Genomic DNA, 22,609 nt, shown 5'->3' on the forward strand with positions numbered 1-22,609 from the left:
GCCAGGCCATGCCCTGCAGCGCCGCTGCGAAGCGGCCCCCGCCGCCGGGGCCGGCACCGGGCCCGGCTGCCCGCTGCTGCCCGACAAGAGCCTGCCCGGGCTCAAGGGCAAGGAGCCCGTGGTCTACCCCTGGATGAAGAAGATCCATGTGAGCACGGGTGAGTTGCCCTTGCCAGGGGGAGGCTGGGATGCGCCTGCAGAGGAGGGAAGAGGGGAGGGTGCTCCCAGGGCCGGGACGGGTTGTTGCGTGTGTGGGGTTTTTTTTTTCCTCCTTATCCCTCCGCGTTCCTAATAAAAAAGCAAAAGMAAMAAAAAATGTGAGAAACCTTTTGTATCCGGGGTCCTTTATCAAAAGATTTACGAGACGCCAAACTGTTAGGGCAGTAATTATAGCCCCCATAAATTTAATTGCCCTGCAGTGGCTCTGGGCCATGTGTCTTTGAAGCTTTTCTTCTAACCCAAATGCCCATCACCATTTTTTATTGCTCCTCGATTGTCCCCACTGTCGTGGGGGCTGTGAAACAATTTTTCTTGCCGTTATGTATCTTATTTGAACCTGATGTCAAGTTATTATATAATGATTATGTTCAATCGCTTCCCCCCCCTTTCTTTCCCTGTGTGTGTGTGTGTGTGTGCGCGCGCGTGTGCACGTTCAGTCAATCCCAATTACAACGGAGGGGAGCCCAAGAGGTCTCGCACTGCCTACACCAGACAGCAGGTCCTGGAGCTGGAGAAGGAGTTTCACTTTAACCGGTACCTGACCAGGAGGCGACGCATCGAGATCGCGCAYACCCTCTGCCTCTCCGAGCGCCAGGTCAAGATCTGGTTTCAGAATAGGCGCATGAAATGGAAGAAAGACCATAAACTGCCTAACACCAAGATGCGCTCCTCAAACCAGTCCACACTGAGCCAGCAATCCAAAGCACAGACACAGGGCCACCCCCATCCCCTCGATGGGGCTACACCCAACGCAGCTGCGCTATAAATATTACGTTCTTTTTAATATATATATATATATATATATTTACCTATCTGTTGGGGTTTTCCAGCTGTCCGAGCTGGTGGCTGGCCATTTGGACCAAATAACTGTGTAAAACAAAACAGAACAGAAGCAGAAAAGGAAGAAGAGACGTGCCCAAGAACGGGTACATGTTGAAACCAAAACCCGGACGATTGTCTGCRTTGTATATAGATAATGGTTCCATGCCCATCATTTTTTTTCTATTTATGGAAACACTCTGTTGCCCTCGGTGTACCAGAGTGCTGGAAACTGTCACGGACGAGTTCTCTGTACCTAAGAAGGACTTTTTTTTTTTTTTTTTTTTTTTTTTTTGTATAGAACACTTAAAAAATAAAAGACGGTTAAAACAAAGCAAAGACCTCGTGAGACACTTGTGTAAGGCATTGACTTGAATAGCGCTGTTTGGTGGCGTGTTCGTGGATTCTCGAGGGGGTGCGTGTGTGAGGGTGCACATACACCCMTGCACACACACAAACACGCAGAAGAGAGCGAACACATTCACAGGCGCTTACAACTTACGAAAACTCTCCCCTTACACTGTCTAAAAGAAAACGTTTTATGTATCAAAGGTAACTTAACTGGTTTTAGGTATAGCCCCTGCAGTAGCTGTGATATATTAGTTTTTCTCCACATTCCCTATCGCATTTATTTAAAAGATATTGCTATAAAGGCTCTTACTGTTTTCATATTCGGCACCGTCTAAATCGTTTGGGTCCATGTACAATTTGTGGATTTTTGGTGTAATGTATACAGTGCCAAACGCTGGTAATAAAGATTATTCTGYACAAAAGAATTAAACGCTTGAAACACAAGTCCACTCAGTGCTGTTTCGTACACCTTGTGCTTTGATGGTATTGGCGCCAGGGATGGAAAAAATACGGATTAAGATACTGTTTTAACTTGGCCTAATCTTGTGAATAACGTAATGCTTGTATTAAATATAGCGAAAAACGTGCTCACTCCTAATTGCTTATCTGGGAAAAGAGCACTCTAGGACAAGGAGAGGTGTTGTTTTGTCGTAAAGGTGAATGGTATTCTTTTTAGCCGTCTGTATGGTAGAATTATTCTGTCTCTCCATCTCTGTGCATATGACTATTTTCGACTGTGTTACAGAGAAACTGAGCTTCCACTGGGAGCCAGTAAGCTCCCATGACGGATTTTACTGCAGGAGAAGTCACACATGCTCCCCATGATAACACTTTAAATCTTCAGCCAGCCGTGATTTATTTGTCCATTTTTGTCCTATTATGACTTCTAAATTGGCTAGCACTTTTGAAGGGAAAATACTTGGGCGGTAACCTAAAGTTTCTCTAGCTGCCTTTTCTGTTTCTGTTTCTGTTTCTTCTTCTTCTCCTTTTTCTTCTTCTTCTTCTTCTTTTTTAAGCAATTTCGAAACACGTTGAGAAATTCTCAGCAGCGATATGAAATTGGGTACAACTCAAGAGCTTTATTTGATAGAGATTCTCGAAATGCTTGTGGCATAATGGGGTTCAAGTGCTTCTAATTCAGACTGTGCTTCTTGCTGTCTAATGAACACAGCCGAAGTGGAAATGCTAACCAGGAGCGTGTGCCACACTGGCCTGTAAGAGTTTTCACAACACTTTCTCGAGAGTAGCACTGCACTAGGTAGACAAAGTCATAGAAATGAACTCAAGTGCTAGTAAATCTTCCAGGAAAGGACTGAAGGCCAAGACACGCTTAGTCACCCAAGTATCTCCGAGAATAATTATCAGGATGCATGTTTTTGTTTTTATTTTTGTTTTTGTTTTTCACGTGGGTAAGACCACCAGGAGAGGGTGCCTTGTGTCCCCCTCTCCAGTAAGAAATCACACTGCCCCAGCAATATTCCGARCGTTACTGCCTGTCCAAGAAGCATGCACCATCTCAGTGAAAAATTTAACGTGTCGCTGGCAGAGTATGTTCAGCATCAAAGATGTGGCGGTTGCAAATACACTTAGCAAACATTGTTGTCTCCAAAACTGACCAACGAACAAGCCCGAAAAGCGTGCTTAAACTCATATATTGCTGTTTACTAAACCCTAAGCTGCCAGCTGCCACCTTATAAAAGAAGCAGAATATAGCTGTAAGTGAGGTAACTGTCTGCAGTCGTGTAACTCCCATTTTGTTTATTACTGAAGAATCCCTCATTTAAATCCAAAATTAGAGCAAATTAGCACAACTGAACGAAAATCCAGTTGAAACATATTAACTGGCAATGCGAAATTTCTTTAGAGTAAAGCCTATGCGTGTAAACCTGTTTTGCTCCCATTGTAAAGAGAAATGAAATCACGCTGCAAATAGCAATTTTAGCGGGAATCATTAATCACCTCCTACAATAAATACTTCTTTGTAATTCAACAGCGGTTCTGAAAGGCATTCTCTTGGAAAAGTCTGTGAAGACGTAAAGGATTTTCCTGGAAAAAAAAAGTGCTCATGTGTAAAGACACAGCATCTTGGCTGTCTGCTAAAAAAATGTACACTCTGTTGGTGAAGATTGAACCGCGGACTGCAAAATATTCCATGGCAGATTATCATCCTTTAAGGTAATTTTTCCTTTATACTCCCTTCCCCCTCTCCCTTTCTCAGAGCGGCACCGCGTCCCCAGGATGGGAGCCCTTCAGCTCCCGGTTCCATCCCGCCCGTCTTACAATAACTTCGAAAATTACATCGTCCAGTTTAAATTCTCGCATTGTGCTCCCTTTGCTAAGGCAACCAGGAGTTCACCGAGAGGACAAATTTTCTATCCCATTAATTGTTTTTTTTAGAGAAGCAGACTGACCCTTCAAACCCTTGACCTTTAAAGACAGTATTCTTTTTTATCCGGCACTTGGACCTAAAGGTCTCTTTCTCTCCCTCCCTCTCGCTCTCTCTCCTGGTGTCTCTCTCACACGTATTTATCTACTCTCTCCACAAAGGCGAGCGCGGCCCAAAATGTTGCGAGTGGAAGTTTGTCAATATTTCAAAGGAAGGCAAAATCACCTCGGAGTCAACCTAATGGCCGTAGGAAAGGCCACGCCGTTAACCCCGGTACCCACCTCCCCTCCATCCATCCAGAAAAATTGTGGTTTTCCAAGATCTCTCTCCTTGTTTCTCCTGCAATCTCTTGCTATACCTGGTCTTTTATTACAAGGGAAGCTCAGCCATGACAAGGACCTAGCGGTATTTAATAGCTAGAACCATTCTGCRTCGGAGGGTCATCCAAAGCTATGACTTTTTTTCTTTTTTTGCAGGATACTTGGTGTCCCCTGGACACTTAGTTTGCAAACTCGGAAGTGGGGGGAGCCCTCGCACGGGCAGGGATCTTGACAGAGGGAACCCCGTCTTCCCTCGGGGGTCTGCCCCGCAGCCCCCCTGCCCCTGGGCTGTGAGCCCCCACCGCTGCGCCCCGGGGCCGCCCGCCTTTCCCACACCTCCGCTGCAGCCGGCCGCACGCCGCGGCCCGCCCGCGCCTGCCCGCGGAGCCCCCCGGCTCGGCTTGGGGGCAGGCGGAGCGCTGCCTGGGTTTGCCGAGGACTGCGCGGGTCGGGGGCAGCTCCGTGACCGGCTCCTCCCGCTGCCCTGCTCCGCGGCCGCCCCTCCCCTGCAATCCTGACCCGCGCAAGGCAATCTTGACCCGCGCAAGGCAATCTTGACCCGCGCAAAGCAATCCTGACCCGCGCAAAGCGATCTTGACCCGCGCAAGGCAAGTCTGACCCGCGCAAAGCCATCCTGACCCGCGCAAAGCAATCTTGACCCGCGCAAGGCAAGCCTGACCCGCGCAAAGCTAGCCTGACCCGCGCTTGGCAGGGCAGCCCCGGGGGCACTGTCCCTGATCCGACCTTATTTACCCACGCCGTAAGTGTTACCCCCGCCCCCTGCCGTGTTAACGCACGATGCTAAATGTAGGTCTAGATTCAAACGACTATTTTTTTTTGGGGGGGGGGATTGCAGAGCTGCCCCATTTCGCATACGAAGCGGGACAAATCCTCATTACTGCAGTTCAAGAGCTCTTCTCAGATGGCGAGGAGCTGTCAAAGCCCCCAGAGATTCGGGAACCCAAGTACGAGGATCCCTGCGCTCGCAGATAAAGGTGTTGCGTCTGTTCTGGTGGAGATATTGAAATTTTAATCTTTATGGTCACGTGACTCATTAAATAATTAATGCAGATAGTCAGGAATGGATCTGTGGCCGTCAGTCCTCACTAGGAGTGATTCTCTCACAAGTGAAACTCAACTCCTTATTACTGGAGTTTGTTTTTCTTTCTTTCTTTTTTTTTTGTTTTTTTCTTTTTTTTTCCCTTTAAAAAACCCCACCTGATTTATCTTGAAAGATTCTAAACTTCTTAAGCAAGCAGTAGGGTCTGTGTTGGTAAGTAGGTAGCGTATATTTCTAGCTTGATGACTTTAATTGTTTGTGCTTGCTTTGTCTGCTGAGCATTTGCTTAACGAGTTTAATATTTAGAAATGTTAAATCTTTGTTTTAGCTACCTTGTGGTCACATTATGGCTTTTGGTGATTAAGTGTTACCGAGGCAAACACATTTGATAATGTTCTAATTCACACTGTGGAAGGCTGGGTGCCACAGTGCAGGAGGACCTGCTTTGTTCAATTTTCCTGGCGTTAATAAATCACCGGCTCCTAATGCAGGGCCAAAAAAGCAATGGAAAGGCAGCGAGCATTGTAAAGGAAAAGTCATGGGCGAATTTCTCTATGACTCATTAGTCTGAACGATTTATGTACGAACTTAAAGTGCCGCAATGAATATTAGAGTTTGGGATAACAACAAATTAAAAAAAAATGTCATAGCGTTTGTAAAGTGCTTTATTGCTACTTAGCAACTCTTTCAAGAAGAAGCATAGTTTAAAGGACCGTGGCAGTGTAAAATATGGTGGTGTGACTTAATAGCTCCAAAATAAATAACAGAAAGTCGCTGGCACCGTTTTCAGATACACACTCCATATTTAACACGAGTGGTGCGATCCAATCAAGACATGCTTGATCAATGTTTATGGCGTTTGTAACATGACTATTGATTAGGGATCAAAACGGGTAAGGTATGAGTTTGAGCCTAAAATGCCACGGGGTTCCCTCTGTGGCCGCTCTGAGCTGGCGAAGTGTCGTGGAAGGTAGAGCTAAGAGTAAGCCCAGGCAGCAACGCTGGAGCTTAGAAGATTTTAGATTGAACTTTCAATTTTCTTTTGTGTTTGCCAGTAGATTTTAGCAGTCAGCGCACTAAAATTTATGAGACGGCAATAAACAGCTTAGTAGGCTATTATTGCGTGATTTTTATGTAGACTGGAGTTCAACACCAAATTTAAAATTATTAGAGTAATTATGGAACTACTAAATTACCAAAGCAAAGTCTCTACTCTAAAAGTTCTCCCAAGACAGACTTAATATTTCCAAGGCTCAGATGACATCCTTCCACGAAAACTGTGTTATTTAATTATTAGCATTTACATTTACTGACAATTTTAAGATGTTTTAGATGGCTTTTACTAGTGAGAATGAATACGGGAGTACATGATTATGTCTGACAAATTTATATGTAAACGTGATTCAGTAAGTTACATAGTTACGTCCGAATAATCTGGCTATTGTTTTACTGGATTATATAATGTTGTTTATTTTTTTTGGGGGGGGGAGTTCTTTTCTTTTTCCTCCCTAAATGGCTTTCAATGTTAAAAAAAAAAAAAAAAAAAAAAAAAAAAGTTTGGGGCCCGATTCTGTTTCCAGTGAAGTCAATTGTTAAACTCTCATTGCGTAAGTGGTGCCAGGATCGGGCCCGGACTAACTCTTTGAATAAAAGCCCAACCACAATACACCCTGCATTTAAACTGGAACCCTTTCCGCGCTTTATTCAACAGAGATGAACACCACTAGTTGTGTTTAATGTCTGTTCTTGATTAAATGATCCTAAACAAAGGTTTCCCAGAGGAAAATAAAGCAGACATTCATATAACAAGAGTTTGGAATGACAATATTTCCAAACACTTGGAGACAGAAGGCATAGCTGTCTACGNAAAAAAAAAAAAAAAAAAAAAAAAAAAAAAAAAAAAAAAAAAAAAAAAAAAAAAAAAAAAAAAAAAAAAAAAAAAAAAAAAAAAAAAAAAAGGCTTTTACTTCTCAGATAGCAGTGCTCTTCACTGTGGTGGAAAGCAGCTTTTGAGGGTGCCGCGCCAGGAGCCCGCGTCCCGCTCCCGCATGCTCAGCCGCGCGGCGGCTTTCTGGGGAGCCGGGCAAACCCCGTCCTGCCTGTGAATGAGCAGATACCTCCCCCTGCACTCCTCCTTAAGGCATTGTTTGTTACTTGTTTACAGAGAGCCTGTGCACCGAAAAACGCCGATCTGCTTGGCCGACAGAAGCCGGGAACAGTTCAGTTCAACCCTTTGCGATTTTAAGAGGTAAGAACCCGGGAGAGTGTGCCGTCTATCGTGAGACGCTTTCTTGCCTATTGCAGCTGGCCTCTAGGGAGAAAACAAAACAAAACAAAACAACCAAAACAAAAAAAAAACCCACTATTTGCCTGGGACATGCATGTAGAAAAAATCTGTCGGAATGAGATTTTTGTTGTGATAAATATTTAACCTAGCTGGAATTTTTCTGGATTGGCTCTATTCATCTTCTGTGGCTGGTGAATGCGCGTGTCTGGGCAGACAAAGAAGTATATGGGATCTGAGTAAGAGTGATCCTTATAAAGGCATGGGGAACAGGAAGGATGCACAGTCATTTGGAGAGTGAAAGAGGTTGAGAATTTCTTTGTCCATTACTCCTTCCCAAATCAAAGTTGTAAGCCAAGAGATAGACGGCTGGAGCCATTTCAGTGCTGGGTGGCTTATCGTGGCTTGTTTGTTTGCCTCCTCCTTGAGGAGCTCCGCAGCGAGTCCTGCGTGTTTTGCGACTGGAAATACTGAGCTGCTGTGGCGATGTTAGCAAAGTTGACTTTTGTCTGAGTGCGTGCAGCAGAAGGGATCCTAACCAAGCTGCAGGTATTCGTCTCTCCTGGCCTTGTTAGCACCGGACGTAGGCTGGTGTTTAATGACGGAGGGTTGTTAGAAACCGGGCTGCGACAGTTCCTCTGACAACAGCAGTGCAAAGCCTTCCACAGCGAGCATTGTCTTTCGGCAGTCCTGGGGCGGGAGGATTATACAGCACCGGCTTAAAATCCTGCTAGATTTACCTGCTTATTTTTTGGACGCTGATGTACAATTAGTATATTTTACTACCTTTTAAAAGCAGCCATCAATTACAGGACTACAAGGGCTCTTTGTGTTGACTTAATGGGCTGCTTAAATCTTAACTAGAAAAAAGTCACTGCAAATGCCCATTCACTCTTAGGATAGGGAATTATAAGCGAAAATATAATATGAAAGAATAACCAGACCTTCCTACGATGGCATGTATCTATAACCTTTCGTGCAGAGATATTTTGGATTCCTAAAATGTCCCAGCACTCAGACTCAGCAGAACTACTTTCACAAGACTGCAGTAGATAACTGTATTCTTTTTATCTGCTTCAAATTGATCAAAGACCAACTTTATCAGACCCACAGATGTAGGTAAACAGCTCTGCATCCCCTCAGATTTCAAATCTTCGGAGGAAGCAAGGAAATAAATACTTGTATCATATGGTGATTCCCATTTCATCTCCACATGGGAGCGATAGCCTTACCTCTTAACAAGTGACATAAACGTAAACTTGAAAGACACTAAAAAGCTCTAAATCTATTTATACTAAAGGTAACTTTAAATAGCATTAATGCTAARAGTGGCTATTAATGCCAGAGGTTGTACAAAGGCACACTCTTAATGAATGCACATTATGAACTCAAATCTGTTTGTTGTTACTGAGCTTGGAATTTCAGCTCAACTCGAAGCCATGTGTATAAAGCACAGAAAAATCAGTAGCAGACCTACTGATAAGCTCCATATTTTCTTCTAGAAAGTCTTTCAGGTCTCCAAGTCATCAGAGTAATAAAACACAATGTTGAAAGTCCAGAAAAGGAACAAAGCAATATATGGGGTGGCAGGGGAAATCAAGTGTCTGCTACTTACAAGATAATTTGAGTTTGTATTTGAAAACTTATAATCATTTTATTATAGAAAAAAAAAAAAAAAAAAAGTATTTTCCAAAATAAATGGTAGGGAATCATTTTCAGCTGTGATTCAGGACATCAYGAAGTTAGGAAGATTCATTCACCCTCCTGCCTTCCCAAAGCACACCCTGTAAAAGGTATCGACATGTCAAGAAGTTACTTTTCTTAAGAATCAATTAGTTTTCCAACTACATACAAGAAGTTAATTGTTAAACAGTAGTTTTAGCATTAACTTGACCATTAATACTAATAAAGATGTTCATAGAAACAGGGTTTTGAAGCCAATAGCCACAGCTAGCGTTAAGGCATTTAAGCTGACTTATGATTGTGATTTATTGCTTTTGTAGTTTCTATTTGCTCAAGACTGCAAGTTCTAAAGCCATCTTTCTGCTTTTGACGCAAAGCAGTCGATAACTTTTTACAACAGACCCAAGAAAGTCTTGCTCTGCTTTTTCAACATCTGCTCCATTCCCCATTAATTTCAGTTGCATTGTTGCAGAAGAACTTCTCTGCGTGTTTCTTTTATGAGATCTAAGAGCATTGCATTTAAAAGAGCCATGAATCCACCGCGAGTAAATATCATTCTTGGTTTACTTTGGAACGAGGGCTACTGAGTTACAATCGTGCTGATAGTTACAGACTTGGAGATGTGGTGTGTGGCTAATGCTCTCTCTCTCTCTAAGGTATATACTGTTTTATTCCAGTTCTTAGTGAGGGATAATATGTGTGCACCCTGCCACTATCTTAGTCACTTTAATATGAAAAATTGCAAATTCTTCCTCCGTTGCAATGTCACGCTGACTTTTCTGCAATGTGCACTAATGTACACTGTTACTGATGGGTTTAAATTCCAGTGGCCCACTTCCACAATCCAAGTGAGACTATGTAGGCAAAAATAAATCTCCTTTAAAAACAATTCACACTCTGTTCAATAACGTGCAGGTGAAACAGTAAAAGGGGATAGGCAGTTAACTGAAAATTTCCTTCGAGTTCGTGGGGCTAGTGGAAAGATTTAGGCAAGGGTATATACATCATGATGCAAAATGCTAGAGTCGCAGAACTGGAGCAGAAACATGTTAAGAGCGTGAACTATCTTATTTTCTTTGACTCTTTCCAGAAAAGTTCTGTGAGTTTAGGGTTTCTTCTGTTTGTTTAGCTTGTTGTGTCAATAGCAAAAGTTAAACACTCTTAGGGGGAAGATGTAGGGTGTTCGCACACAGGCGAAGCTGGTTCACTTGGTTGGCTGGCTCAGGGGCTGAATAGGGCTTTGCTCTTTTTTTAATTTTTTCCCCTTAGGCAGCGAGCTCCCCCCTCCCCATTTTTTTCATCATTACAACCCTATAATTTTGTGCATCACTCAAACTAGATGTATAGGAAATGCGTAAGCACAGGTTTAACAGCAAGGTCCCAAAAGGTTTTGCAAAATTCAGAGTCACGCCAGTGAAGGAAGGTGTATTCTTCATAGTGTGTTACAAGGACAAAAACCAACTAGCCTCTTAGAAGAGACTCTTTTTTGCCTTTGTCAGGTAATTATAGGTCTTTTTAGTTTCTACAGGAGCCCTGATGTAGAGTGTGGGAGTCGAGCAAGCCCTGTACAATGGCAGGGTAGAGAAGGCTGGGCGTGCGGGGAAGGCTCGTAATCGTCCCAGTCAGAAGGGGACTGGAAATAATAGTATTAAGATTTGGGCTTTTTTCGGGGTTGCAGAGGACATGCAGCTTGGAGCAGAGTGACGGGCCTGCAGTACAAATGCCGCTTAATTAGACTAAGTATTAAAGTGCAGTGCAATCCCGCTTTATGAAAAGAATTGCTCTTACCTTCCAATGGGCTTTGTGTAAAAAAATGTTAGTGTGGGAGGAAAGAGAATCACCCCTCCCGATCATCTCCCTCTCTTGACCCCCCCCCCAAAACTCTTCTTTAACATATTGGCTTAAGGATTTAAAAGCAAAGGCTCGCTCTAAGAAACCCTGTTCCTTCAGTGATTCCCTATTTCAAATAAAAGGATTTAAGTTGACGTATGACCACGTGAGCACATAATACAGCGCATTATTGTGGCATTTGGAGTGGAGACCCGGTCTGGCTCCGTCTGCGATTCCGCTTTTCCAGTTTCTGTTCAGAGCAAGCACTGCTTTCTATTATTTTTTTTTTCCTGCCCCCATCACCGTCCGCGCAAGAGCTGGCCATTTCGCTGACAGCTTTCGTTCCTTATGGAAAGATTATTGTCGAGCCGAGAGGACGAAATGCTTCGTTAGAAAGGATGGATTTTATTTTAAGGTATTTCCGTTGATTGTTCATTTATGTGGTGAGTTATTGCTGTTCGAGGCAAAGGTCAGTAGAAAAGGCTGGGGCGAGTGCGTGTGTGTGTGTGTGCGTGCGTGTGTGCCCCCGAAGCCAGCCTGCTTCCCCCTTTGTTGCAATTTGCTGCGGTAAATATTCAACTCTCCCCTCGCAGCGAGCAGACCAGGGAGAGTTTGCTTCTTTATTTATTTTTCTCCATAGAGATCCCACACCGCATTTGATGGTCAGCTGCCTCGGCTCGCATCCCCTCGATTGTCATGTTATCATTATTTATGATCGACTAGAGATGGAAAGCTTCTTTTATTCTTTTTTTTTTAATTTATGCCTGTGTGTTTGTTTATTTATTTATGTATTTTGGGAGTTGGAGAAAACAGTGTGTGTGGGGGATATTCCTCGGCTGAGGTCGTGCCTGGGTGTGCGGCGGCGGCGGGTGTTGTTTTATGCGTGTTTGTCCGGCCGATGCCGCTCTGTAAATCGATGAGTATGCAATTGTGCTGCCATTTTATTTATGATGCTTTAGTGGTACTTTGTTTACCATGCACGGAGGGCTGCATGGGCGCCCTGCTTCGTGGCAAAGCTTCTCCTTCCCAAACGAGCCAGACGCTAGTCTTTATTTGTCCTCGGTGAGAAGGAGCTGAACCAAGATCGAGCCGTGGCTTCTAACAATAAATCAACCCTGGAAATGTGGACTTTTTTTTTTTATCTGAATGAGGATCTGGAAAGCGAGAAGAAAAGGGGGAGGAGTGGAGTCTATCTTCTCGGAGAGCATACACTAATTCTAAATTCTTCTCCATACCGTCTTATATATAATATTTATTCACGTTTATAAATATATAAGTATATGCTTATGCATATAAATATACGTGAATATAACTATATATAAGGAACGCTCTTTAAACGTCGAAAATGAAATCGTTACTTGGTTATCCAAGGAGGGCAAAATGTAATATAAAATTACATCCCCCGGTGAGTCCTGGCTTTGGGAAAGGTCATAGCTGACCTACGCTGAGGGTTTTTCCCCCCTGTTTGGTCAGTGCCTCTCGCTTATTTCTGCTGTGCTATTTTGTCCATAGTTACTGGGTGCTTGTAATTATTTAGCTTCTGAGGGGTCGGGGTGAGGGGGGGAAAGGAAGAAAAGTCAACGATTAGAAACAAAACGTCCACTGAAAACAAAAACGGGTATTTCCACTTGAAACTATTCGCGGCCATTCTGTAGGGACCTACAGAGCAAAAATAGTAGTGCTGGTTTATCGCTTTCTTGCTCTCTAAGCTGCCCTCAGAACAGAAATGACCCAAATAAATGCTATTTCTCCTTCTCGCCATCCTAAATCATGTTATCCTTTATTAGACACAGTGTCTCTCTTGTGCCTCGAAAGAAGAGCTATTTTACTCCCAGCAGTGTATCTAAAAGAGAAGGTTGGCTTTGCCGTATTTTGAAACCGGCCAAAACGAGCCTCCGAAACAAAGTGTAAGCTTTAATTGCGGCTCAATTACTTGGCAGCGTTTCCTCTGATTTATGACCCAGTTCGGATGCATTTTGACCCAGTTAAAACACTCGTAAATAATACCGTCCTACTCTAGAGCAAAAAAGAAAGCAAGGAGAGTTTTGTAGAAAAGGGATATCTCGGACGGCTTGTGTAAATACCTCAGTCTGCTGAGCAAATAGCAAAGTGTCCGTTGCGATTCTTTGGTGTTAGAGTATATAAGCAGTAATTCAGATTAAGCACGGCTGCTTGCGATATTCGTTACTTCACTCCTTCTCTTAAGCAGCTAATATCCCCGACAAACTCTCTAATGACTTGGCTAAGCATCGCTTCCAGAATTTGTCCCATTCTCCTGCGAGTCTCCTCCTTGCTATTTCTTCTCTAAGGGATCCCCCAAATCGGCCACGAATTATAGTGCTGCCTGCTTGTATTTCGGAGCATCCAAGGATAAAACACTTTGTAGTCATTATTTTATTCGGAAATTAACGATAATTCCGTGCAAGCGGAGAATCCCGCAGAATATGACCCTTTGGGAAGAAAATGTAGCTCATTTCTGACTCATGTCTCATCGCCAAACACTCCCAACCCCTCTCCGAGCTGAGCGCTATCGCTCTCTGCGGAATGTAGCAGAAAGAAAATATTCGGTCTCTGAGGGGAAAAGACAGATAAAAGCAGCGGGGATCTGTGCGTTGGGACATGTTACCTCGGCTTATCCCTTCATCATACGACACATAAAAAAATCATCTTCTCATGTTCAGAATAACCTCTTTGGGGAGAGAAGGGGCGTGGGGAAACGGGGCTAATGGTCGAAATATCGCAAAATGCTCTTTGCAAGCAGTAAGACGAACGGCGGAAATACTTCAGTATTCCTATGAATCACTTCAGCTCTCACAATTAAAGTCCTTTGCAAATCCTTTCAGTTTTAAAAAGATCCCACTCCCCTCCCCCTTCTCTGTCCTCGCTCTTAAATACAATTAATACTCGCTATTAAGGAAACATAGATATAATACGCAGCTAGAGACAGCTCCAAAGTTTAAATGCACTCATGAAAAGATCAAACAAGCTTTCAGTAGCGCTCCCCAAACCGGCACCGTGCCTGGCGTCCGCAGGTTTCTGGAGTTCTAAGTTCTCACTTCCAAATTTTCCTCTTTATTCCGGAGGGCTCCGTCAGGGCTCAGTGGTGCCTCTCGCTATTTGGTCGGGAAACAGGGCGAATGGCAGATCAGCAGTTTCAGAAGAAAGTGTGGGGTTGATTATTGACTAAAAAGACTTTTCTTCCGATGCAACATTCAGGAGGTTGTTTGAAGCAAAATGCATACGCGGGGTTTTTGCCTCTCCTCTCCTCCTACGCTGCCCGCTTCGCCTTTCATGTGGTGCCTTCTCACTTATGCCATAAGGAGCAAGTGTTTTCTGTTTTAGTGCTCTGTTTACAGCTTTGGTGCATGAAGTCATAAATCTTGCATAGCCATAAATGACAAAAACCATTGGTATGCGTAAGAGGCCACCCTAGCCTTATAGTGCTTTTTATTTCTCACTTCTCCCTCGCTTTGTTTGTGCTTTAAGATGACGCTGGGCTCCCTCGTGCTTTAAGCAGACTAGCTATATTTTTTAGTGCCTTAATTAACGAAGTAACGTCAAATTTACACCTAGACATTATTCGGAGCCTCCGCTTAACGTACGGAGCCCAGAGACTATCCAGAGGGGCAGGGGCTGCAACTTGATTTAAGTTCTCATGTGTGCACGGTAGCTGCTGCAGATACAGGGGGGACAGCGGCACCACCGCCACCGAAAGCCCCGGGTGGTGGTGAGAGCCGCGAGCACCTTCCCCGGCGCTGGCGAGGAGCGAGGGGCGCGGGCGGGCTGCGCGCCGCCGCCGCGTCCACGCGGGGCTGCCGCCCACGCCCCTCGCTCCCCCCACGGGGGGCTGCGGGCACTACTGTCCCCCTGGGCAGCACATGCGGGCGGGCGGGTGTGCCTGAGCGCCTGTGCGCCCGTCTCGGGGCTGGGGACGTTTTGGGGGGGGGGTGTCTGTGTGTACATCTGTGTGTGTGCGCGCGCTCACGCATGCATGAGTTAATAATTAGTAACTCTAATGATTTCCATCGCGGCTCGGGAAGCATTGCCCAGAGCGGGGATCCTGGTGGGCTTTGGTTGGCTCTCCGGCCCCGGAGCCGGCTCGGCGGGCTGCTCCGCTCGCCGGGACTCAGTGGGGCTGTGCCGGGCCCCCGGCGGCGGGCAGCGGGAGAGGGGCCATTCCCTGGCCGCCCCCAAACCCCGCTCACGAGAGGGACAAAACAAACAACCCAGAGCAGCAACCCGGAGGCTGGTGAGAGCGACCCTTTGTGAGCGCCGTTTGTCTTCATTAGCATAATTTTCCTGGACTTTAGTGACGCCTGGGTGCTGGGGGGAGCTGCACTCCTTCACTGCCGCACTCCTTCTCTCCTTCTCCCAGCCCCCACCCTGCCCCAGACTTCCCCAGGCGGCTGCCTTCCTTCCTTCCTTCCTTTTTTATTTTTTTTTGTTCTTTTTCATTTTCTTCTTCTTCTTTTTTTTCCCCGCTCTCTCCTCCCCCCCCCGTCTTGCTCCTTTCCTCCCGCTCCTTCCTTTGCCCGCCGGCCGCGGGGAGCAGCCCCAGGAGCCGCCCCCGCGCAGGGGCAGCCCGGGCCGCCGGGGCCGCTCGGGGCAGGGTGGGCAGTGTGGAGCRGGGAGGGGGCCGCGGCCGGAGGAGGAGGGTGGCCGCAGCCGCCGTCCCCATCCCGGGCGGGCAGGGCTCGCCCCTTTCGGCGGCCGGGGGTGAGGAGCGGAGCCGGTGCCCATCCCGCAGCCGCAGGGACTTGGCTGGGGGGAAATAGTCCTCGCTCCCTGGGTTGTGTCGCCGAGACTCAAAAAAAAAAAAAAAAAAAAAAAAAGAGCATGCTGGCTTCCGCCTCAGTCGTCAGAAGTTAAGGTAAGCAGGCCACAAATACGCTGGTATCAGTCGTGAATGGCGGAGTTTATGTCCCAGTGATTTATGACCGTAGACTTAAATGTCGGTTCAAGAAGAGTTCACAAGCTGGGGCTTCCTTCCAGGCAATGACTGATACCCTTACACTTCGTGTTCAGGCAACTCTCTCTCCTCTCCACCCACCCTTCTCTCAACTTTGTCTCTATCTTAAGAAAATCTTTCGGGGGGCTGCCTGTTTTTTCCGTCCTAGATTCGGAGTTTGGGGCTCGGCTGGGAGTTGCGGGGAAGAGATTTGGTGATCTTAGCAATGGGAAAGGCAGAGGAAAGGAGCGGGCAGCTGAACWGCGAAGTGGGGAGAAATGGGGGGACCTACCTCCCCAAGCAGCTTTCATCTGCTATTTCCGATCTGACTGAAGCGGATGGGGTGGATGTTGGTAAAGGGCGGAGGTGTGTTGCACGAATGCAGATGGAGCCGATGAAACGGGCACTGGAAAACGTGGGGACTCAACAGTGTTTTGGGGCCTTTTGTCTTTGCGGGGGGAGTGGGGAACTCTTCCCACTCCAGGCACCAGTTTGGGTTGCAAACTTTCTCTCCCCCTCCTCTCCCGCCAGGGCGCTGTTTTTATCTTTATCATTGTCGCTATTACTCCTGCTATTACCGTTTCCGAGAATAATGGCCGGGTACTCCTCAGGTTACCCCGCTTCTCTGTAAGTTTGCAGGACCTCTTTACTTCGGAGGCCAAAATTGGGCGTCGATTTTTATTTGCTGGCAGACGGCCGAATATTCAATAATATTTTGCCTTCGAAAGAAAGTTGACCGTTGTTTGCGCTCCTGCGTGCGGTTGTCTGCGGGAATATTGCGTGCCTTGTTTGCTGCTCAGTAATGTGTGTCGTGGTTACTCGAACAAACTTCAAAACGTCCTGGAGGATGCGAAATATTTGAAGTCGCGATCATGAAAGACCGGTGCGGTTGTAAAATCACTGTTACCTCATTATTTCCTCATTTTGCTCTGCAGTGGTGTCCCTATTCTCTCTTTCTGAAGCAAAGGAATTGAGAAAAATCACACTAGGCCTAGATATCATTAGGAAAGAGAGGCGAGGAGCTGGAAATTGTCTGTGTTCCTCAGATCTTTTTCGGCTTATTAGCTTAATAACATCCRAAGAGCTTGATTAGTGCAATAATACAGCAGCCGCCCTGCTGTAGGTGTGTTACTTTAATTCTGTTACGATCTAACAAAGGAAATACTGTTTTCTAAGAACTTGTATAACTTGAAAGGCGTAGATGGCGATCATTTGGTGCATCTGTTGTGTAACATTTTTCGCCTCTAAGCGTTTGTCGTCGTTAGATGTTTGAAGGGAAAGTATCCAGCAGCATAAATAGAAGGAAAGTGGCAAAAGAAATTGGGGCTATTCTGACCCGAATGGACGGAGGTTTTTGTCAGCAAGGGGAGTCTCGGGACGATGAGAAACACATTTTAATTTCTGAGAGCAATGTGCATGTGGAAAGAGTTCCTAGATCGGTGATAATGTACAGGTTCCCTCTACCTTTAGTGTGAACAATTCTTTGACTGGTTATTTTCAGGCAGGTAAGCAGTAGAATTTAATTAAAAAAAAAAGGAAGAAAGAAGGACGGGGCGGGGGCGGGGGGGGAGTGCGGCAGAGAAAAGGGATTCACCCGGGTAGAAGAAGCATTCTCCGGGTTTGTGTCCACCCTCTCTCTCCCCAGCCAAGTGACCCTCATACATCAAATTACATAGAAGTTTCCAAGACAGAACCTATTATCGCTAAGTTGGAAGGAAAGTTCAAGCCGTGGTCATGGAGATGAACGCTGGTTTTTCAGGTTCCTGGTGTGTTTTTTTTTCCCCCAATCCATCATGTTTTAACAGGTAGAATATGGTTGATTCCATGAAAAGTTAGCGTCTTGAAAATAACTAACTAAAAAAAAAAAAAAAAAAAAAAAAAAAAAAAAAAAAAGCCGAAGTGGCTCTCTCGCCCCTCCTGGACGTGCTGAGGTGGCTCGGCGTGGAGCGGCTTCAGCCCAGCATCCTGGGGACGAGCTCTGCAGGGGGCCGCGGCGCGCTCCCACCCATGTCCGCGCCGGTGGCGAGGGGGCAGCCGCGGAGGGGCAGCTGCTGCGGGAGCGCTTGACCTGCGTGGCTGCAGGTAGTGGGCGAGGGCGGAGGGGAGAAGGCGCTCGCTTTGTTTATTTTCCCATGGAGCATTTCATGGACAAGCCAAAATCTGTCACTTCGGATCGGCACGTGTAAATATCTTTGGCTAGAAAACCTTCCCACCCCACTCCTGGTCCCTGCCACACAGCGAGAGGAGCAATCTCATGGGTTGCTTTGAAGTTGGAGGGAGAACTGGAACCTGGAGAGAAAGGATAAAAATAAAACGGCAGTGGCTACAGGAGAGGGTTTGATCCCAGAGCGGGAATGAAGAAGTAGCCCAGCCCCTCTACATAACAGATTCCTCGATCACCCTTATCTCAGARAGTGGTATTAAAACAGCCTCTCGGTGATAAATGACCCAGCCCATTGCCGTGTGGTGCCCTGCTCTGTTTCTTTAGAAGAAAGGAAGAAAAAAACTCGAAAGCCCCTATCCTGATGCAGCAAAGTGCATATTTGTAGCTGCCAGTAAATTCAGGCAGCTTTTATATCAAAATGCTCTGCGCCTGAGGCCAAGTCATGCTGCTAAATATTGCTGACCACTTTTTCTTTTATGGCTTTCATGTCACTTAGCTATTGAAAGTAAGATGGATTTGTACCATTTCTTCACCCTGCTCTGGTCTCCCCACACCCCAGGTCTGCCCAGATAGGCCATTGGAGGAAGAGCGCCACGTGACAGAGGGGTGCCAATGTTATTCTCCAAGGGTGTCAAGACCCTGTCAGTTTGCGAAATAAATATTGGGAAACAACGAAATGCAAAAAGCGACCTACTACGACAGCTCTGCAATCTATGGTGCCTACCCCTACCAAGGAGCAAATGGTTTCACTTATAATGCAAGTCAGCAGCAATATCCTCCGTCTTCATCACTTGTGGAAACTGAGTACCACCGCCCCGCGTGCTCCCTCCAGTCCCCTGGCAGCTCCGTGTCCCACCACAAGGCCAATGACATCAGTGAGAGTTGCATGAGGACCCTCCCCAGCCAACCTCTCCAGCCCCCTGGCCTCACGGACCCGCAGGCCCYGCCACAGCCGCCTCCGGCCCAGCAGGCGCAGCCTCCACCTCCRTCCTCTGCCTCACCATCTCAAAATGCCAGCAGCAACCCTGCCCCAGCCAACCCCACCAAGAGTCCGGCTCTTAACTCGCCCACCATGTCCAAACAGATATTCCCATGGATGAAAGAGTCTCGGCAAAACACAAAGCAGAAAAACAGCAGTTCCAGTTCAGGTACGAAACATGCTCCCCCTTTCCCTGGGTGCCCCCCGGGGTGGCCATGTGTCCTGCAGGGAGGAGGGGAGCCCTGTCCACCTTCACTTCTGGGAGGGAAGGGAGGGGCTTTTTTTTTCTCTCCGATTTGACTCTCTCCCGTCTTGGGAAGGGGTTCCCACTTCTTGCAAAGGGAGCTCAGCTAACACCCCCCCCTAAAATTTTCCCAGCCTTACAGGGTGGATCCAAAGTGATTTTGTTTCCCAGTGGCTAAAGTAGGCCTCCTGCACCCTCCTGCATCTGTCCCGTTTTGTAGGTAATCCTCCCTCCAGTAAATCATGTCAGTGCAGAGCAGCCTAGGCCTTAAGCCAGAGGCCTGTCCTGAGTACTTCGCTGGCACAGTGCTGTTAGATTAATAAGACAGTGACCTATCTCTGCTGAAGTGTAACAYGAATAAAATAGCTCATAATCATGTGCAGTCAGGATCAATGCCTTGCATGCAGTCAGAAGCTCTTTCTACTTTAACAAGCTGATTGGCAAAGTTACAAGCCTGGTAAACAAAAATCATTCTGGACTGCCATAAATTTGAGACCATAAAGTATTATTTGAGGGATGGAAGTGTATATTAACACTTCTATTACTCAAGGAAACCCAAATCAATAGCACTGGTGCTAGCTCTAATGCCCAGGACTTGTATTTATATTAACCTCTTCCTCTTTTTCTCTTAAATGTTTCTTGGAAATAGAGTTCAAAACTTTATCAAATGTCTTCTCCAGTGTGTTTTTTAAAGCTGCGGTAACATTATTGTTTATAGCCTTCCATATTGTATATTTATTTTGTTAAAAAGCAATAACATTTAAATATGTGTGTATGCTTATATACCAGCATAGCCACCATATGTTCTTATAACATATTCTATACCTCCCAGTCACCAACATATGTTTGTTTATACTATATGCTAGATATGGTAGAAACACAGTGTAGTCAATTCTGTGCATGAGTGCATAGTTCTATYTTATAGTAGACACTAATCTTCAGATGTCTGTAGCTGATGTGTGGTTTTATTGGGGTTTTCAGAAAAAAAAAAAAGAAGGCTGTAGATCTTTGCAGTACTGAGAAACAGCTAGTTCTTGAAGACCCTGGGATGCAGAGTCATAGGTTCAACTTCAGAGTTCCTACACCCCACTTCCCCCCCCCCCAAACTTTATTTTTTCCTTGTTGTAAAGCTAACCAGTATGCTGTAGCTTTGACTGTCACGTCTAAAGGAAGCAAGTATAGTCCTGCAGAGACACCACTGAGGTGAAGGAAGTCCACTGTGAGCCATTTGAGGCTTGTAGCTTAGCTAACTGAGCTCCAAGCAGGATTACTCTTTGCACACCTGGACTTTTTGTGCCCCAGAGCTGGACTCTCCAGGTGCTGATGTTGTCTCTGGTTGCTGTGTTCAGGTTCGTCATGCTGATTGTGTTCTTTGTGTGATTTACATAGGTGAGAGTTGTGCTGGTGATAAAAGCCCTCCAGGGCAAGCCTCCTCTAAGCGAGCCCGTACAGCTTACACAAGTGCCCAGCTGGTAGAACTGGAAAAGGAGTTCCACTTCAATAGATACCTTTGCAGGCCACGAAGGGTAGAGATGGCTAATTTGCTCAATCTCACAGAAAGACAGATCAAAATCTGGTTTCAGAACCGCAGAATGAAATACAAAAAGGATCAAAAGGGCAAGGGCATGATGACCTCTTCAGGAGGACAGTCCCCAAGCAGAAGTCCTGTCCCTCCAGCTGCTGGGGGATACCTAAACTCTATGCATTCCTTAGTAAACAGTGTCCCCTACGAGCCCCAGTCACCTCCATCATTTAACAAGCCTCATCAAAACACCTATGGCATCCCTGCATCATATACTGCTCCTCTTAATAATTGCCCACCTCCTCAAAAGAGATATACGGGGACAGCAGCTGTGACACCTGAATACGATACTCATCCTCTTCAAGGCAATGGTTATGGGAATCCACATATACAGGGAAGCCCCGTCTATGTAGGGGGCAACTACGTGGAGACCATGACCAATTCTGGGCCTTCCATCTTTGGTCTAACTCATCTCCCTCATCCTCCCTCTGCCAACATGGACTACAGCGGGGCTGGGCCAATGGGCAACAGTCACCACCATGGACCTTGTGATCCACACCCAACCTACACAGACCTTACTGCTCACCATCCTTCTCAGGGAAGAATTCAGGAAGCGCCCAAACTCACCCATCTGTAAGACACAGGAGTCACTAAGTGGAACATGAAGTCCCCAACTTTTTAAAAGTACTTGTGCCCACCCCTCTCTCTTTCCTGCTCCCACTATGTGCCCTCTCCTCTCTTTCTTGTTTTTTCTGTTTGTTTTGGTTTGTTTTGTTTCCTTTGGTAAAAGCGTTCTCTAGTTTATGTGACGTAGCAATATTTGTTGCTTGAATTGCTCTATAGTTTCACTAGTGGATATTTATCTTCTTGAACTGTAGCCTTGTGTCTCACTTTGGGAGTATACATAGGCTTTATACTTTACCTTCTACACTTTTATCAAAACAGGGTATATGAACAAATTTTCTATAAAAGGAATTCTTAAATGTGAATTTGTTCGTACATGATTGATCCCACGGGGAAGCAATTTTTTTTATTGCACTTCTTTTAAATAGCGAGAAAGACATCAAAAGCGCTTGGACAGGGGCTCCCTGGACAATTATTAATACGTGTAAGTCTTTCAATGTGTGTATGCTGGTGAACATTCAGATTTATTTATATTTTTTTTTGCAAACATTGAATAATCTAAGTGTTTAAAATTTTATTTATCCCCATTYGTTCATATTTATATATATATAAAAAATCTGTACCCTGAATATTCAGGAGGTATTTACCTGGCCATATGTTAGATGGCATATCGGCACGTGTAGGAAATATCATTTGAAAGGAAGCTATAACTCCTTTATTAAAAATGATGATAACAATGATGATGATGATGCAATAAAATCTGGGAAAAAGATCGCAGTTTGAATAATTTATGCTTGTAACATCCAGCTAGGTGGAGAGGCTGTAAAGCTGAAAAGGCCAGATTTGTTTTGAAAGTTATACATTCCTTGCTGCTCACGTTCTGAAAAAAAATAAAGTTTTTATTCTGAATAATAAAGAGTTAAGAACGTATTATTTGCAGTGCAAGAGAAGGGAGAGCCCTTCGTGACGTGGGGAGTAAGCAAACTCGGCTGTAAACTCATGAGTATTCACTCCCCAGCCGAATGGCTTCGTAGCGCCTTTTTCAGTGTTTTGCAGACAGCCAAAGGAAAAAAAAATTAACGGGGTTTAAAAACCTACAGCGGGCGGTACATCCCGCTGCGCTCCTTGCGCCGTGGCCGCCTGGTCGCGGAAGGCGGCGGGGCGGCGCGGGCCGGG

General features: G+C 45.7%; 2 protein-coding genes across 8 annotated transcripts in view; both read left to right on the forward strand.

The window, feature by feature from the left end:
- The window catches only part of HOXA4 (homeobox A4), a 4,930-nt gene extending 3,097 nt beyond the window's left edge, over window positions 1-1,833 (forward strand). Inside the window, exons 2-3 of the mRNA XM_085307624.1 lie at window positions 6-158; window positions 657-1,833. Of these exons, the coding sequence (XP_085163750.1) occupies window positions 6-158; window positions 657-985 (482 nt within the window). The 3' untranslated portion in view covers window positions 986-1,833. The remainder of the gene's footprint in view (window positions 1-5; window positions 159-656) is intronic.
- HOXA3 (homeobox A3) overlaps window positions 1-22,349 on the forward strand; it is a 44,585-nt gene extending 22,236 nt beyond the window's left edge. For 2 of the 7 annotated variants that reach the window (XM_085307547.1, XM_085307548.1), the window contains 4 exons: window positions 3,383-3,564; window positions 7,320-7,403; window positions 18,624-19,212; window positions 20,677-22,349. In XM_085307547.1, coding sequence (XP_085163673.1) covers window positions 18,741-19,212; window positions 20,677-21,446 — 1,242 coding nt within the window. In that variant the 5' untranslated portion in view covers window positions 3,383-3,564; window positions 7,320-7,403; window positions 18,624-18,740 and the 3' untranslated portion in view covers window positions 21,447-22,349. Of the gene's footprint in view, window positions 1-3,382; window positions 3,565-7,319; window positions 7,404-9,777; window positions 11,368-14,898; window positions 15,218-18,623; window positions 19,213-20,676 lie in introns of those variants that run through there. The other 5 variants (XM_085307549.1, XM_085307550.1, XM_085307551.1 and 2 more) reach the window with 4 other exon arrangements.
- The last annotated feature ends 260 nt before the right edge of the window (window positions 22,350-22,609 follow it).

This window comes from Rhea americana, unplaced genomic scaffold (genome assembly GCF_003343005.1).
Source record: "Rhea americana isolate MKP2758 unplaced genomic scaffold, rheAme1 scaffold_26, whole genome shotgun sequence".
Lineage (NCBI taxonomy): Eukaryota > Metazoa > Chordata > Aves > Rheiformes > Rheidae > Rhea > Rhea americana.